Source organism: Chionomys nivalis, chromosome 9 (assembly GCF_950005125.1).
Source record: "Chionomys nivalis chromosome 9, mChiNiv1.1, whole genome shotgun sequence".
NCBI lineage: Eukaryota > Metazoa > Chordata > Mammalia > Rodentia > Cricetidae > Chionomys > Chionomys nivalis.
In genome coordinates this window covers 13,323,367-13,337,650 of record NC_080094.1, presented here as the reverse complement: position 1 = coordinate 13,337,650, position 14,284 = coordinate 13,323,367, and the positions used below count along the sequence as shown (strand labels likewise).

The 14,284-nt window shown below is 51.5% G+C and overlaps 1 protein-coding gene across 1 annotated transcript in view; it reads right to left on the bottom strand.

Moving 5' to 3' along the window:
* Positions 1 to 14,284, bottom strand: part of Cdh22 (cadherin 22) — a 123,571-nt gene that overhangs the window by 42,546 nt on the left and 66,741 nt on the right. Inside the window, exon 4 of the mRNA XM_057780965.1 lies at positions 839 to 958. Coding sequence (XP_057636948.1) covers positions 839 to 958 — 120 coding nt within the window. The remainder of the gene's footprint in view (positions 1 to 838; positions 959 to 14,284) is intronic.

Genomic DNA, 14,284 nt, shown 5'->3' with positions numbered 1-14,284 from the left:
CCTGAGCCCTGCCAGCCTGGACACGTTGTCTGCCCATGTCCCCACCCCTAGCTTTCACCTGCACCATGCCCTCTCCCTGGGTGCTTTCCCTCACCTCTCCACCTATGTTTTCTTGTTGGATTCGTCAAATCCTAATTGTGCCAGTGAACACCTACCCCACGCCTACAGTCCCATGGACCACACATGGCATCCGATGGCTGCCCTGAGGCTGATGTCATGGCTTCCTCCTATGCCCGGGCAGTGAAATGTTCTGCCGGAATCATTGTCAGCAGTTCTCCCTGGTTGTGTGACTTCAGCTTAGTCATCTGCCTCTCTGAGCCTCTGTCTTCTCTCTCCCAGGGACCTCAGAGACTCATCACCGCCTAAGCGCGGAGTGAGAGAAGCTGGGGATAGTGGGGGCTGCATTGTTGCTCAGTGGTGCATGTGTGTGTGAGGGGTAAGGAAGGAAGTGTCACTTCATCTTTCCATCAGGTCAACAGCTGCTATGGGAGCAGAGCTCAATACACACCTCCAAGTTCACACTTGGGACCCCGGAGCACACCCGGATGACAAGGGGGCCAAGTTCAGACATGTGAGGTCCTTACACGGTATAGACAGCTGTGCGTCCTGCCTTTCCTTTTTCCTGCTCTTCTTACAGGAGACTCCACCCACTTTTCCATGCTCCATTCTCTTCTTGCATGGCTGCCCACCCTCCCACATCCCCAGAGTCTCCTGAAACCCAAGATGCCTGCCTCCACATGCTCTGTGCTTCCTCAGCATTGCTGGGCCAGCAGGCTTGACGATCCACCATAGGCTCTACCTCTCTGGCCCCACCCCCTGCCCCAGCCTCGCCCCTCACCTGTCTTCGGGTCCACTGTGAAGTGATGCTCGCCATCCAGCACACTGTACACCAGCCGGGCACTGCTGCCGTAAGTGGGGTCATCTGCATCAGAGGCCATCACCTGCATCACAGACGTGCCTGGGCCCGGGGGACCAAGCAAAACAATGGTCATACAGTGGTCACCTGGAGCTCTGTGGCCCTGTCCCTTCCCCACCCTAGGGAAATCATGAGAGGGCAGACCTTTGGGGAATCTACTGGAGGTCATTGGTCAGCCACTTCACAGTTCTGTCCTCACAACAGAGGTCCAACTTGCTTCCCAACCTATGGCCTTCATAGGGACACACATGACCATGGGGTTATATCTCTATTTAAGTACTCCTTGGTTCCCAGAGGTAGGACGAGTAAGGGAATCCCAATTTCTCCTCCCAAATGGGCAGAATGCCAGTCCTTGGTCTGCAGGGCAAGTGGGAGGGTGGATTTGATCTTCCCAGTGCTGTGCTGCCAAGGGCAGACCCTCAAAGGCAGAAGCAGAGGAACACTCATTATCTCCATAGTCATGAGGCACAGTCAGAGTCGAAACTAGAAAGCATGCCCCGGGGGGCTTTTAGTCACTCCAGCCCCTCTGGATTCATTTTGGACTCTGCCACCTGTCTTCCGTCTCTGCGGCAGCAGTGACAGTGGAAACTCCAACCAGCCCACCAGGCCTCAGAGGCTGGCAGGAGGATGGCAGCAGCCAGCTTCCCTTTGGAAACTGGTCTGCCGTGGCCATGATGCCCTCTTGCCCCTCCCCCTGATGCCCAGACAGCACTGCCCCCGTCAAGTCACACACACTTTTCCTCATGCACTGCACGTAGGCTGCTGGGGAGAGCATAAATTGGATAAAAGTCCATCAAACAGCGGCAATTAAGTTATTGATTTTCGACGCTGCCTCATTAAACTGGGAGCTTCTCTCGGCCTGTCCCAGAGATGGCTCTAATTTGACATCATGTTCAATTTGACGAAAGCAGGGCTTGGGACGTGAGGCTGGACCAGTGGGGGAAGGGCCGACAGAAAGACCATGGGAACTTTTCCAGAAAAAAAAATTTAAAAAGGGATGGGAGGAGGTGAAAGATCTAGAGAGAGCTTTGGTGATCAGGACATGGCCCAAAGGGGAAGTGACTGAGGCCCTACATATGGGTGGTGTCCTCAGCTGGATGCCCTGCTAGGGGCCTGGGTCAGACCCTCGTGAGGCTAAGCCGGGCTCTCTGGGCCAGCAGCTGGCCTGCTGGGAGGTGAGGCCAGTTCACTGCTTGGCTAATGAGGGAGTCAGGAAGTGCTAGAGCAGCAATTCTGCCGAGCCCAGCCCGCTGCCCGCCTCTCCCGCCTCCAGCCCGGGGCCCTCCATCATTCCAGACAGACACATGTATTTATTTTTCACTCCTTTGCATTTCTCATTTTCCTCTCTGGGTTCCCCTCCCAGCTGAAGCCTCCTGAGTGGGCCCTGCAATGCGCCTCTCTTTGTTGGCTACAGCTCCCTGCCAACCACATCCAAGTTGCCCAAAGAAGTCGGAGAGGACAAGCCCTTCCCGATGATGCTGATGACCATGGGTTGCCAACTCAGGGCCAAGGGCACAGTCCCGGTTGCAGAGGAGGGATGCAATGACTTCCTGTTGAGCATCTACTACATACAGAGGCACAAGCCTCTTATCCCATCTAAGTCCATATGGCATCTCAGACATGCATGACATGGTGGAGTTTGAACACAGGGCCACACTGTCAAAGTCCTTTTGAGTACTGTGTCAGCACAGGTGCAGTGACTTTGGGGAAAGTGGTCTACTGTGCTGAGCCTTAACCATTGATGGGCCTTGATGTGAGACATGCCATGAACTCCTCTATACCGAAACACCCTCCCAAGCTCTTTAGATCTTGTTGAGAATACAAACCATTTTGTTTCAGAACCAAGGACAGCACCCAGCAGATGCTAAGACCCGCATAACTGCAGGTGGCTGTCTCAGGAGGCCACCCCAGGCTGTGTACAGTGGTGCAGCCAGGCCTCCCTCACAGAGACTGGAGAGGGATACACGAGGTGTCAGGCTTGAGATGGGTGCTTGGTAAACAGGGCTGCTGTAACTGTTCCGAAGCAAAGCCACCCTGTCTCCTCTCTGCCTGTTCGTTCCATTCCACTGACAAGTCACAATGCTGGGCTGAGTGACTCCCTGGGGACATGGCTGAGCTCACTCTCTCTTTCCCTGACTGCATCCCAGGGATTCCCTCAGGGATGCCAGCATCATTTCCCCAATCCGGGATTCTTTATGGCAGCCATTACAGTTAATGCCGACACACGAAGATGGTGAAGGGTCAGTGATTCACCGCAGCTCCCCCAGGCCCTGACTTTCTTACACCACACCCCCTTCCCACCAGTCAGAAGTCCCCCAGAACTGGCAGACAGAAGGGTGCCAGGTTGCAGGTAGCTGTAAGGTCACCTTGGGGTTGTCCCTAAGGTCAATGGCCATAGCTTACAAAACACCATCATGCTTCTTCTGTTTCTCAGACCACATGTTAACTGTGGCACCGACGCAGGGGTGGCTGCGGAGCAAATCTCGCTGTTTGGGTTTTGTGTAAGCGCTCACACCGTGCCCCAGCATCAAACCACTGATGCGGTATCAAATGGCCCACAGAATTTCTAAAAATCAGTGTGTAGCTCTCGTGAGTGGCAACCCATGGCTGTATTTGTTACTCAGCAGCAATGGTAGCATTACACACAGAGAATATCTGTTTCATACCACCTGCTGTGCTGTGAGCTCTTTACATACATCATCACATGTATGTAAAGCCACGCAAAAGCCTTGCAGTTAGACCTGTTAAGATCTCCAGAGCCATATCACCAACAGCGTGATTCCAGCACTCAAAGGGCCGAGATGTGGAGTTACCCTGAGTCTGAGGTCGGGCTGGGCTACAGAGTGAGGTCCCATTTCAAGAAACAAACAAACAAGCCCGCTTTACAGATGAGTAAACGGAGACTGAGTTGGGTGATAAAGCTCTTTGCCTCTTAGTGCCTTCGTTTCCTCATTTGGGCGGCAGAATTTAAGAGTACTTTCTGCCCAGTTGGGATCCTATTGAGAACGCAGATTGCCGTGTTCAGCACCAAGGACAGTTCAACCCAAGTTCAACTGGCCTGCACATCCGTGAGGCAGGATTTAAACGCAGAATGGATCTATTTCCAAACTCGTGTGTTCTGCCATCCCAGGTAGAAGGAATGAATTGACAAAAGTTGAGATAAATCGGTAAACAGAAGAGGGAAGACTCTGAGGAAGCAGAAGAGAGGAAAGAGGAGAGGAAGATGGGAGTGGGATTCAGGTTTTCCAAGTCAACCTGTCCCAGACAGGCCAGCCTGAGAAGGGAGGGCTGCTGTCCAAGGTACTGCCTCGGTCCTCCTGCTAGAGAGCTGCTTAAGCGCCCAAGTCAAGGACTGGACTAGGAAGAGTCACCTGCCTGATTCTTGTATAAACGGTATCTCAGGGCTCAGGTATTCATGCGGTATGTTAAATATGGGAAGTCTGGTCCCTAGAGAGCACAGACTCAGCCTGGCCGCCCATTAGACTCCTCTGGGAGCTTTAAAATAAAACCGACGCTGAGCCTCATCCCTGACCAATTAAATAGGACTTTGTGGTTGGAGCCCAGGCAAGGGCATTTTTTACAAGCTCCCTGCAGGACTCAGAATGGGTGAACCATGGACCTCAGCCCTGACTGAACCAGGAAGGAAACTGAGTAAGAGCAAGGCTCAATCACATCCTGAGGTCATTTCTCCAGTACACAGTAGGGAGCAAGTCCAGCCCAGACCTTCCTGGACCTGCACTGAAAGTGACATCAGAAAGAACAGTAAGTCTGCCTTGTTGTACCCCTAGGTCCTCAAAGCTCCTCCCTGCTGAAGTCAATGAGAGAAGTGGGACCTTCTAAGGGACGATGTCCCTCATACTTCCACGGAGTGTAGGTAGGCTCTGGCACCACAGCCCTGGGTCACATCTCAGTATGTCCTCACTCTTGCATGCCAAGCAAGTCTTCCTTCTCTTTGGCCTGTTTCCCTCTGTGTAATTTGAGACTCTGGGGTTTAGAGGTGATAGATTTAAGAGGCTAGTGGGCCAAATGTGTTGTGTGTGCTTCGCTGGGGCCCATTTTCTGTTCTCTGGGCAGCCAGGAGGCACTTAGGGCTATGTTCTTGGCCCCAAGTAGGAGAGCCCTGGACACCAACACCAGAGAGAGGGGACCCAACTGTGATTCATCTCTGATTTATCCTGATGACTCTGATGTCATTCATTCTGGCTAGTCTGTTAACACAGGCTATCCATGGGGTACAGGAGGTCCTACCCAGCAGGCTCCTGGAGAAGGCGGTGCTGTGTGGGGTAGAGCTGGAAGCAGCTCTCACTCTGGCTCTTCCCTAGGTACCTCACATGGCTGCAGGACCCCCACCTCAGAGGGTTCCCCTCTGTAAAGAGTCCATGATATTTTATCCCTCATGCATCCAGGTTGTGGCGACCCCTTAATGAGATTAAAGAGATTAAGTGCTTTGGCAAAGCTCAGAGTCCTCCCCTTGCTGAGGCAACCAAGTGTCATTATTATGAAGATGTTTCTAATTGTCATCTTGCAGCTTCTTACCTCCTCTGCTACCCTGCTGGGCCTGGGGATACCCTGGGCTCACATTTAGCTTCTCCAACATTTATAAAAACAGAATCCCACCCCCTGCTGCTTCCAGCACCACGTGGAACGCTTTCTATGAAAATTTAAAAACCACTTGTCGAGTCCCTGGGAACACTCAGATTACACTGGAAACAAACCCCTTCTCCAACCCCGCCCTCCTGCCTCCTCTCAGCTCCCTCTCAGATCATCACTTATAATGTGGGCTGGCTGGGCTGGTCCTGACCTTGCTTCTAGCTGCCCAACTGGGGCGCCCTAATGTGGATGAATGATCCACAGGGGATACCCGGCTTTGGCTGCAAGGCAAAGCGAGGTTGCAGCACAGAGGAGGAGGCCAGTTCAGAGACCAGCAACAGGGGAGGTGACACAGAAGAGGAGGGGCAGGAAAGTGGGTCAGGAGGGAGAGATGAGGGATGGATACTTAGGGACCAAAACTGGAACAGCTGCTGTGGCAGAAAGAGGTAGAAACAAGACATGCTGCAAGCTAGAGTCACAGAAAGAGTGAAATGGAATAGAGGCGGCACTACACAGGAACCGGGCGGGGCACAGGGCGGTGTGATGTGATGCAAGGGACAGAAGGGTGAGGTCTCACCTTAAGAGGTGAGGGACCCACCGGGAGGTGCTGGCGCATGCCTTTAATTCCTGCACTTGGGAGGCAGAGGCAGGCAGATCTCTGTGAGTTTGAGGCCAGCCTGGTCTACAAAGTGAGTTCCAGGAGACTGCTTTACAGAGAAACCCTGTCTTGAAAAACCAGAGGTGAGGGACCCTTTTGCAGAGTTTTTGAACATGCTTCCCTCACCCCATCTTCCCTTATAGATCTAGTCACTGTCTTGTACATTTAGGCAAAGCCTTGTGTGTATCTAATATGGTCCCCCCCACCGCCCAAGACCCCACACTAAAGCCCACAAGATCTTATTTCTGCTCAGCACTCAGTGAGGCTGTCTCCATGGAGTCAGTGACCTTGTTTGTTTGGGATACTGATGATGTCACTATCTGCAACAACCATCTGGCCAGTGGCAGAAGGCAAATATGGTAAATGGGGGAGGGCAGGGGTTGACATAGAGTGTCTTCTTATGTCTCTATCCACTTCTACGTTTTGAGACAAAAAAATAAAAGTTCTCTCTCACGGATCGTGGAGCCTCACCAATTCAGCTAGACTAGCTGACTAGCAAGCCATGGTGTTACTCCTGCCCTTGCAGTCCCCAGGACTTGGGAGGTACAACCTTGGTCCAGGGTTTTCCATAAGTGGTGGGGATTCAAACTCAGGTGCCCATGCTTGCATTGCAAACACCTTACCAGCTGAGCTGTCTCCTCTTGTAATTCACCTGCGTTCATTCACTCAGCATCTATAAGGCCTCAGCGATGTAGCCCCCTAAGGGAAGGATGGCGGTTTTATCAGCTTTGCACTGGGTGCCATGTTGGCCCAGGGCCTAGCATGTTTATGTTTATGTTGAATGGGTTTTTCCTGTTTTATTTATTTAGTTTTATTTTAAAATTTTATTCATTTTTCAATCTGATTACAGGGAAGCTCAGTTTAGGTGTCCTCTCCACTGCTGCCTAGAGCCTTAGCTGGGGTCATCCTTGAGGATTCCTGGGAAGCTCCCTAGTGCCATGTTTTCATTAGCCCTTTAAAGGCTCCCTCAATCAAGATATTGCTTTTCTTTTTCTCCCACTCTGTCCTTCCCCCCTTCTTGAGTATCCTGTTCCCTCATGTTCCCCTCTTTTCTCCCCTTCTCCCCTCCTCCTTCCTTTCCACCCTCCCTTCTCTCCTAATTTTCTCAGAAAGTCTTGTCTGTTTCCCCTTCCCAGGGGGATCCATGAATGTCTCTCTTAGGGTTCTCCTTGCTACCTACCTTCTCTGGGATCATGGACTAAGGCTGGTTATCCTTTGCTTTATGTCCAATATCCACTTATGAGTGAGCACATACCATGGTTGTCTATCTGGGTTTGGGTTACCTCACTCAGGTTGGTTATGTCATCATAGAACCTTCAGCCAGCAACTGATGGAAGCAGATGCAGAGATCCACAGCTAAGCACTGTACCTAGCTACCGGAGACCAACCCAAGAGAGGGAGGAACAATAATATGAGCAAAGGGGTCAAAACCATGATGGTGATACCCACAGAAACAGCTGATCTGAACTAGTGAGAGCTCACTGACTCTGGACTGATAGTGGGCAGGGGACCTGCCTAGGACCAAGCTAGGCCCACTGAATGTGGGGGGCAGTTGTGAGGCTTGGGAAGACCGTGGGGCCACTGGCAGTGGGACCAGGATTTATTCCTAGTGCTTGAACTGACATCTACGAGCACATATCTCAGCCTAGATACAGGGAGAGGGGGCATAGGTCCTGCCTCAAAGTAAAGTATCAGACTTTGTTGACTCCCCATGGGAAGCCTTACCCTTTCTGAGGAGTGGATGCGGGTGGGGTGGGGGAAAGGTAGAGCGGAAGAAGGGGAGGGAGTGGAAAAGGGGATAGCTACGTAAAATAAGAAAAGATTGTATTGGGGCTGGAGAGATGGCTCAGAGGTTAAGAGCATCGTCTGTTCTTCCAAAGGTCCTGAGTTCAATTCCCAGCGACCACATGGTGGCTCACAACCATCTGTAATGGGGTTTGGTGCCCTCTTCTGGTGTGCAGGCATACACACAGACAGAATATTGTAAACACAATAAATAAATAAATATATATATATATAAAGAAAAGATTGTATTAAAAAATTCTTAATAAAAAGAGATAAAAGTATTCATTTTTATGTGTGTGGTGCACACTGTGAGGATTCATGTGTGCCCTGCCAAGCATGCCTGTGGAGGCCAAAGGACAACTTTGTGGAGTTGCTTTTCTCCTTCTGTCTTTACAGAGCTAGAGCTCGGGTCATCAGGCCTCCTCAGCAAGCGCCTTACCTGCTGGGCCACCTTGCCAGCCTTTGAGTAGCTTGTTGATGGGAGAGACAGGGGGTACATGGGCACGCTCCTCCCTGTCCAAATTACCTGGGGTCCCTGGGGGCCAACTCTGAAGGGTAGGGCTCCCCTCTGCCACCTGTCCCCACCAGAGACCTCCTGCTCCATTGTCCCTCCAGCTGGGGAGTAAGAGCTAGTGCTGTTGCTAGGCAAGGAGATGTGGCACATATAGATCTTCCTGGACTTTAATTAAAAACATCTTTAGAAGTCGTCTCTGCAGAGGCCAGCGATTGATTCCTGGCTTGGGCCCGAGGGCTGCTGAGCCACACTCTCTCTGGCTGTAGATGGGACAATTGGAAACTCTCCACCTCCTGCAAATGATCCTCTCGGGAACCACCCTGTCTCCTGCCTTCCTCTTTTCCTGTACCACCCCCTCAAGTCCCAGATTTGGGAGACAGAGCGCATGCGCGCATCATGCATACCCTTACACTTTTATTTCCACTCTGCTGTCAGGTCTCGGGTTCCTCGGCTGCAAAATGGGGGTGTCAGCACTTAGAAGAGAGTCCACGGAGGATGAGGCAAGATGCTTGGTGTGAGAACAATTTCTGGTTGTAAAGCACTGAGAAAGGAAGGGGCGTGTCTGTTCCCCTGAAGAAAGCATGGGATGCTGAGTCCAGAAACGAAGAGTTCTGGTTCCAAGTTCTCTCTCAGCCCTGACAACAAGCCACTTTATCTCTCACTGCATTTACTTCCTCGTCAGCAGAATGAAGACAGTAACACCTGCCCTGCTTATTCTCGGGATTGGAGGATAAAGGCAAATCGCTCTGTGAAAGCAGTGTTAGTTGATAGCTATTATTTACCGACTATCCCAAGAAGCGCCGGTTGTACTGCAAAACAGGCTCCTTCGACCCATTAGAGATGCAGCTCACAGGGGGCGGGAGCCAAGGGAATGGGACTGTAGCAGAGACTTGCAGCGTCCACACTCGATTGCACTCCAATCCCATGGTCCAGCCACCAGTTCTACTGTGCTGTACACCATATCCCCCACCCTAACCTCACAGCAGACATCACTAATCTATTGTGGCACTCCCTTCTGCTGAGCCCAAATGAAACCGTCAGACTCTCCAGTCACTACCAATTGATCCAGGTAGTTGCAGGAGAGGAAACTGCCTCATCGCTATTCTGAGATTGGGATGGTGGTGTTTGTGTCTGTACACCCTGCACACCCAGGGCAGGTGTGAAGGGGGCACCTGGAATCCAAAGTGTCTGCTCGTTTTCTATCTGTGGGTCTCGATACAAAGTAAATTCCAGCAAACATTAGCTATGTCCTTGTCCTCAGATGACTCATCACAGGCTTTCGGAGTCAAGCACACTGGATGTCATGCACAGGGTGGGTGCTAATAAACACTGGTGGATTTCATTGTTCTTCGCATTTCCTGCAGGGCCCAGAATAAAGTAGTGCCTAATAAGCACTGATTGAATCTAGTCTTTGTGGGATTTTTTCTTTCTTTCTTTTTTGTTTCTTCTTATTTTTTTTTCCTGAGACAGAGTTTCTCTGTTTAGCCCTGGCTGTCCTGGGACTCTCTCTGTAGACCGGGGTGACCTCGCCTCTGCCTCCTGACTGCTAGGACTAAAGTTGTGAGCCGCTACCACCCAGCCGAGGCTCTGTGTTTTCAATGGTGCCAAGTGCAGTATCTTGCATACAGCTGATATCAATGACTGGGCCTGGAAGCCAATGAAGAAGAAGACACACGCAGCCTCTCACTGTATCTGAGCCAGGCTGTGACACCCCAGGGGAGGCCCCCAGCCCATACATTGAAAGACCACAGAAGTAAACATTTCCCTGTGCAAGTCACGGCTTGTCACCTTCATGAAGCCCCAAGATTCCATCCCTTCCTCTGCTGGTGCATCTCCCAGCTGGGACTCTCTGTGAGCAGGCTCAGAGCCAGGTACCCCTCACGCATCTCTACCTGGGTTATGGCGGACACCCCAGTCCTAACCTGCCAGAGGATGACCTCTGTTCCAGATTCCTTCCTCCTTCCACGGAGGCTCCAACACTGAGCTGCTCAGAGCTCTTGCCTCTCTCCCCCACATCCAGCTGTGTGCTGACCCCCGTGGGCTCTGCCTCTGAAACACACCGGCATTCTTCCTTCCCACCACCCTTGCCACCGCCTCTCACCTGCCCAGCTAGAGCCTTCGCTCACGTCCCTCCTTCCATCCTTGCCTCTGCGGTCTGTTAACAAATAGCCAGGTCGATCATTTAAAATAAACACCAGATCATGTCACATCTCTGTCCCCATCTCACTCAGCTGCCACTGAAAACCTTCCAGAAACCACAAAGTCCTAAGTACTTCATCTTATGACCCTTTTCCCTGAGGAACCCAAGCACTGTCTGCCGCCTCCCCCCTCTTCTTCCAGCAATCCTTAAATGCGAGGAGGGCAGCATGTCTCAGGGTGTTTGCACCCTTAGCTCCCTGTGCCACAGTGTCCTTTGAATGTAGAGGCAGTTCACTTGTGGTACCCAACCCAGCAGCAGCTCCAGGAGACTTGTTTTCATTTCTAACAGTCAGGCGCTGGTTGGGAAACCCTGGGGGTGTGGCTGGGGTGGAGCTCCGCGGTAGAGTGCTTACTTAGCAAACATGAGCTGAGTTTGATTCCCAGCACTGCAAAGAAGAAAGGAAGAAGAGAGCCCTGGGGGGATAGACGGCAGCCTGTGTTAACTAGCTCTCCAGGTAATTTGGGTACACTGCAGAGTTGGGAAACCCTGCTTCGTTCATTCAGTTCCCTTCCTTCAGTGTGTGTTTCAACACTCTCATAAAAAAAGAGTTCCTGGGGCTGGGGAGCTGGCTCTGTGGATGAGGCGCTTGCTGTGCAAATGTGAGGACCTGAGTTCTAATCCCCAGACCCACATAAAGCTGGATGAGATGGTGTACATTTGTAGTCCTTGTGCACCTAAAGCGGGATGGGGAGTGGAGGCAGGAGAAACATCAGAAGCCCACAAACCAGCCTGCCCAGCCATGCAGTAGCAAACAAAAGACAAGGTGGATGGCAAAGACCAACACTGAAGATGTCCTCTGACCTGCGCCCATGCTCTGCGTCATGCATACACACTCACACACTCGAATGTGCACAGGCATACATAGACACTCCAGCACACACCTGAAAAGGGGAAGAATTTCTACTAAATTCTAATAGTTCTGTTCCCTTACTCTACTGTGTGGCCTTCTGGTGATCCTCAATTCAGGACACAGTGCCTGGCATGTGCCTGCGGTATGGCGGACCCCTGCCCCCAGTGCTCAGCAATGAACTCTGACCCCGGGAAGAGGACAGGGGCTTGCTTAGGGTTAGGGGGTGTCAGGCCTGCCAATTGTCTGCTGAGGACTCGCTTTGTTGTCTGGGCCTCAGCGTGGGCTGGCATGCCCCCCCCCCCCAAAGTGTGGTTCATTGGCCCTCGGCGCACTTCCCTTCTCTTTTAAGCTCTGAGTGGTTTAATTTGCAAGCACAGCTGCCTTTCATGTCGCAAGCTGCGTCCCTGCTCCTTCTGATCTCCGAAGCTGCCCCATCCACTGCCGCTTGTCAGCCCCGCCCTGCTCAGCCAGGATCAGGAGGTTCAGTTAATTGTGAGTGATTTTCAAAGCCGCCTGGAGTCTCCATGAAGCACCCAGTGCCGGATCCGCGTCTTCAAAAAGTTACTCAAATAAATCAACTAATTTAATTCCTGCCTTTTCCCGCCCCCTCTTTGGTTCCCCAGCTTGTCCAGGGTGAGTCACCCTTTCTTCTGAGTGCTATGTGAGTTCAGGCTGGGACTCAGGCCAATACTTCCTACACTCTGGGACCCGAGATGCACCCGTGTCCTTCTCCTGAGTTCAGTTTCCCCATCTTTGAAGCAAGACCCTCGCCTCTCTGACAGCCTGGACACTGAAGGCAGGCTCAATCGCAGCCCTCACTGGCTACAGGACCCAATGCACCTTCTCTTCCCTCTGGGCCCTGGTGTTCCCACCTGTTCAGTGGGGTGCTTGACAACAGACCTGGCGTGCTAATTGTCCAGGTAAGAATGAGGTGGGGATGATAGAGCCAGTGCGGCCGAGGTAGCCTGCTTCTTCTGTCTGCCCCAGCCCAGGCCTTCTCTGCAGTATGGTAGACAGAATTTCCCTAAGGCTCCCTAGAAAGTCACTTAGCTTTATAGCGTCAGCTCTCTCCAGCTTTCTGGTCTTTTCTGTGCGTGCGTGTGCAAGTCAGAGAGGTGGCTGAGTAGGGGAAAGTGCTGGGCAGGCAGCCTGGCGACCTGAATCTGAGTCCTGGACTGACATAAAAGCAGGATGTGGCAGCATACAGCTGTAATCCAAGCACCTCTGCAACAAGATGGCAGGCCAAGACAGGAGAGGCGACTGGAGGCTCAGGGCCAGCGAGCCTGGAGTACACAGTCCAGCAGTAGAAACGAGAAACCCTGCCTCAAAGCAAGGTCTGAGCTGGTGAAGTGGTACAGTAGAAAAAGATGCTTATCCTGCAGGTCTGCCCACCCGAGCTCAATCCTCAGAACCACAGTGGAAGGAAGGGCCCAACTCCCCAAAGTTGCCTGATGACCTCCACATATACCCATAGCTTGCATGCACCTGTGCATATTATATATCATATTTTATAGATGTGTACACTTTTTTTTTGGTTTTTCAAACAAGGTTTTTCAGTAGCTTTGGAGCCTGTCTTGGAACTAGCTCTTGTAGACCAGGCTGGTCTCGAACTCACAGATATCCGCCTGCCTCTGCCTCCCGAGTGCTGGGATTAAAGGGGTGCGCCACCACCGCCCGGCAAGATGTGTACATTTTTAATTAAAAAAACACATGCCAGTTTTGGGAAAAGGTAGACAAGACCATGTCCTCTTGGGCCCGAGATTAAATGGAAAGAGACACTGGATCCACAGTCGGGAAATTTAGCTGCCTCTGGCTTGCTCATGACCTTGGACACGACACCGTTCCTTGGGTCCCAGTTTCTCCGTTTACAGTTCCCGTCTTAGTGCTTGGCAACTCTGGAATGTCCTGGGTCTCTGCCACTGACAACCTCCCGGGTATTTTCCCAGCCCAGAATTCCCTAGTGAATTGGTTTATTCGAGCGACAGTTTAAGGATCTTTGCTGTGCTTCCGAATGAGCCCTTCCATCTTAGTACGCCCGAAACCAAACTCCCTCTTTCCTTTCATCTCCCAGAGCTGTTCTTCCAGCTCAAGAAATGGAAATTCCATCAAGTTCACCACTCAGGTCAAAATCCCCAATGTAAGCCTTGAGTTCTCCCTCTTACATCCTACATCCTACATCCAATCCATTAGCAAACGCCTTCAGCCTAGCTTTCAAAACACAGGCACCAGTGACCTCATTTCTGCGTCCTTTCTAATGCCACCTTGAGTGGAGCCACCACCATTTCTCATCTTAATAACCGCAGCATCCCCCTTTAGAGCAACCAGCTCCTGGCTTTGCCTTCCCCATACCTGTCACTTCTTCATGGAACAGTCATGAGATCATGTTAAAAATAAGACAGACCCTGTCATTCTTCTAAAGGTCACCATGGCCTGTGTAGCATAGGCAGAATAAAAGATCAAGCCCTAACTATTATCTAGATGGCTGCGTGATACTCCGGGAACATAACTCCAGGGCCTTTGTTCATTTGGCTCTCCATCCTCCCACAGTGCCCATCTTCTCACGTCACCGATTTAGCATCACCTCTGAGAGGCCTCACCGTACCAATCATTCTTCTGTGTATTAGCGCCTGTCATCTCTAGCCAGAGCATGCTATGTGTGAACGTATGGACTCTTGTCTGTCTATGCCTCCCATGCCATGACTAGCACATAGTAGGTACCCAACAGATTTCTTCTGAATGGCTACTATATGTCAACAAAACATATGTGCAGT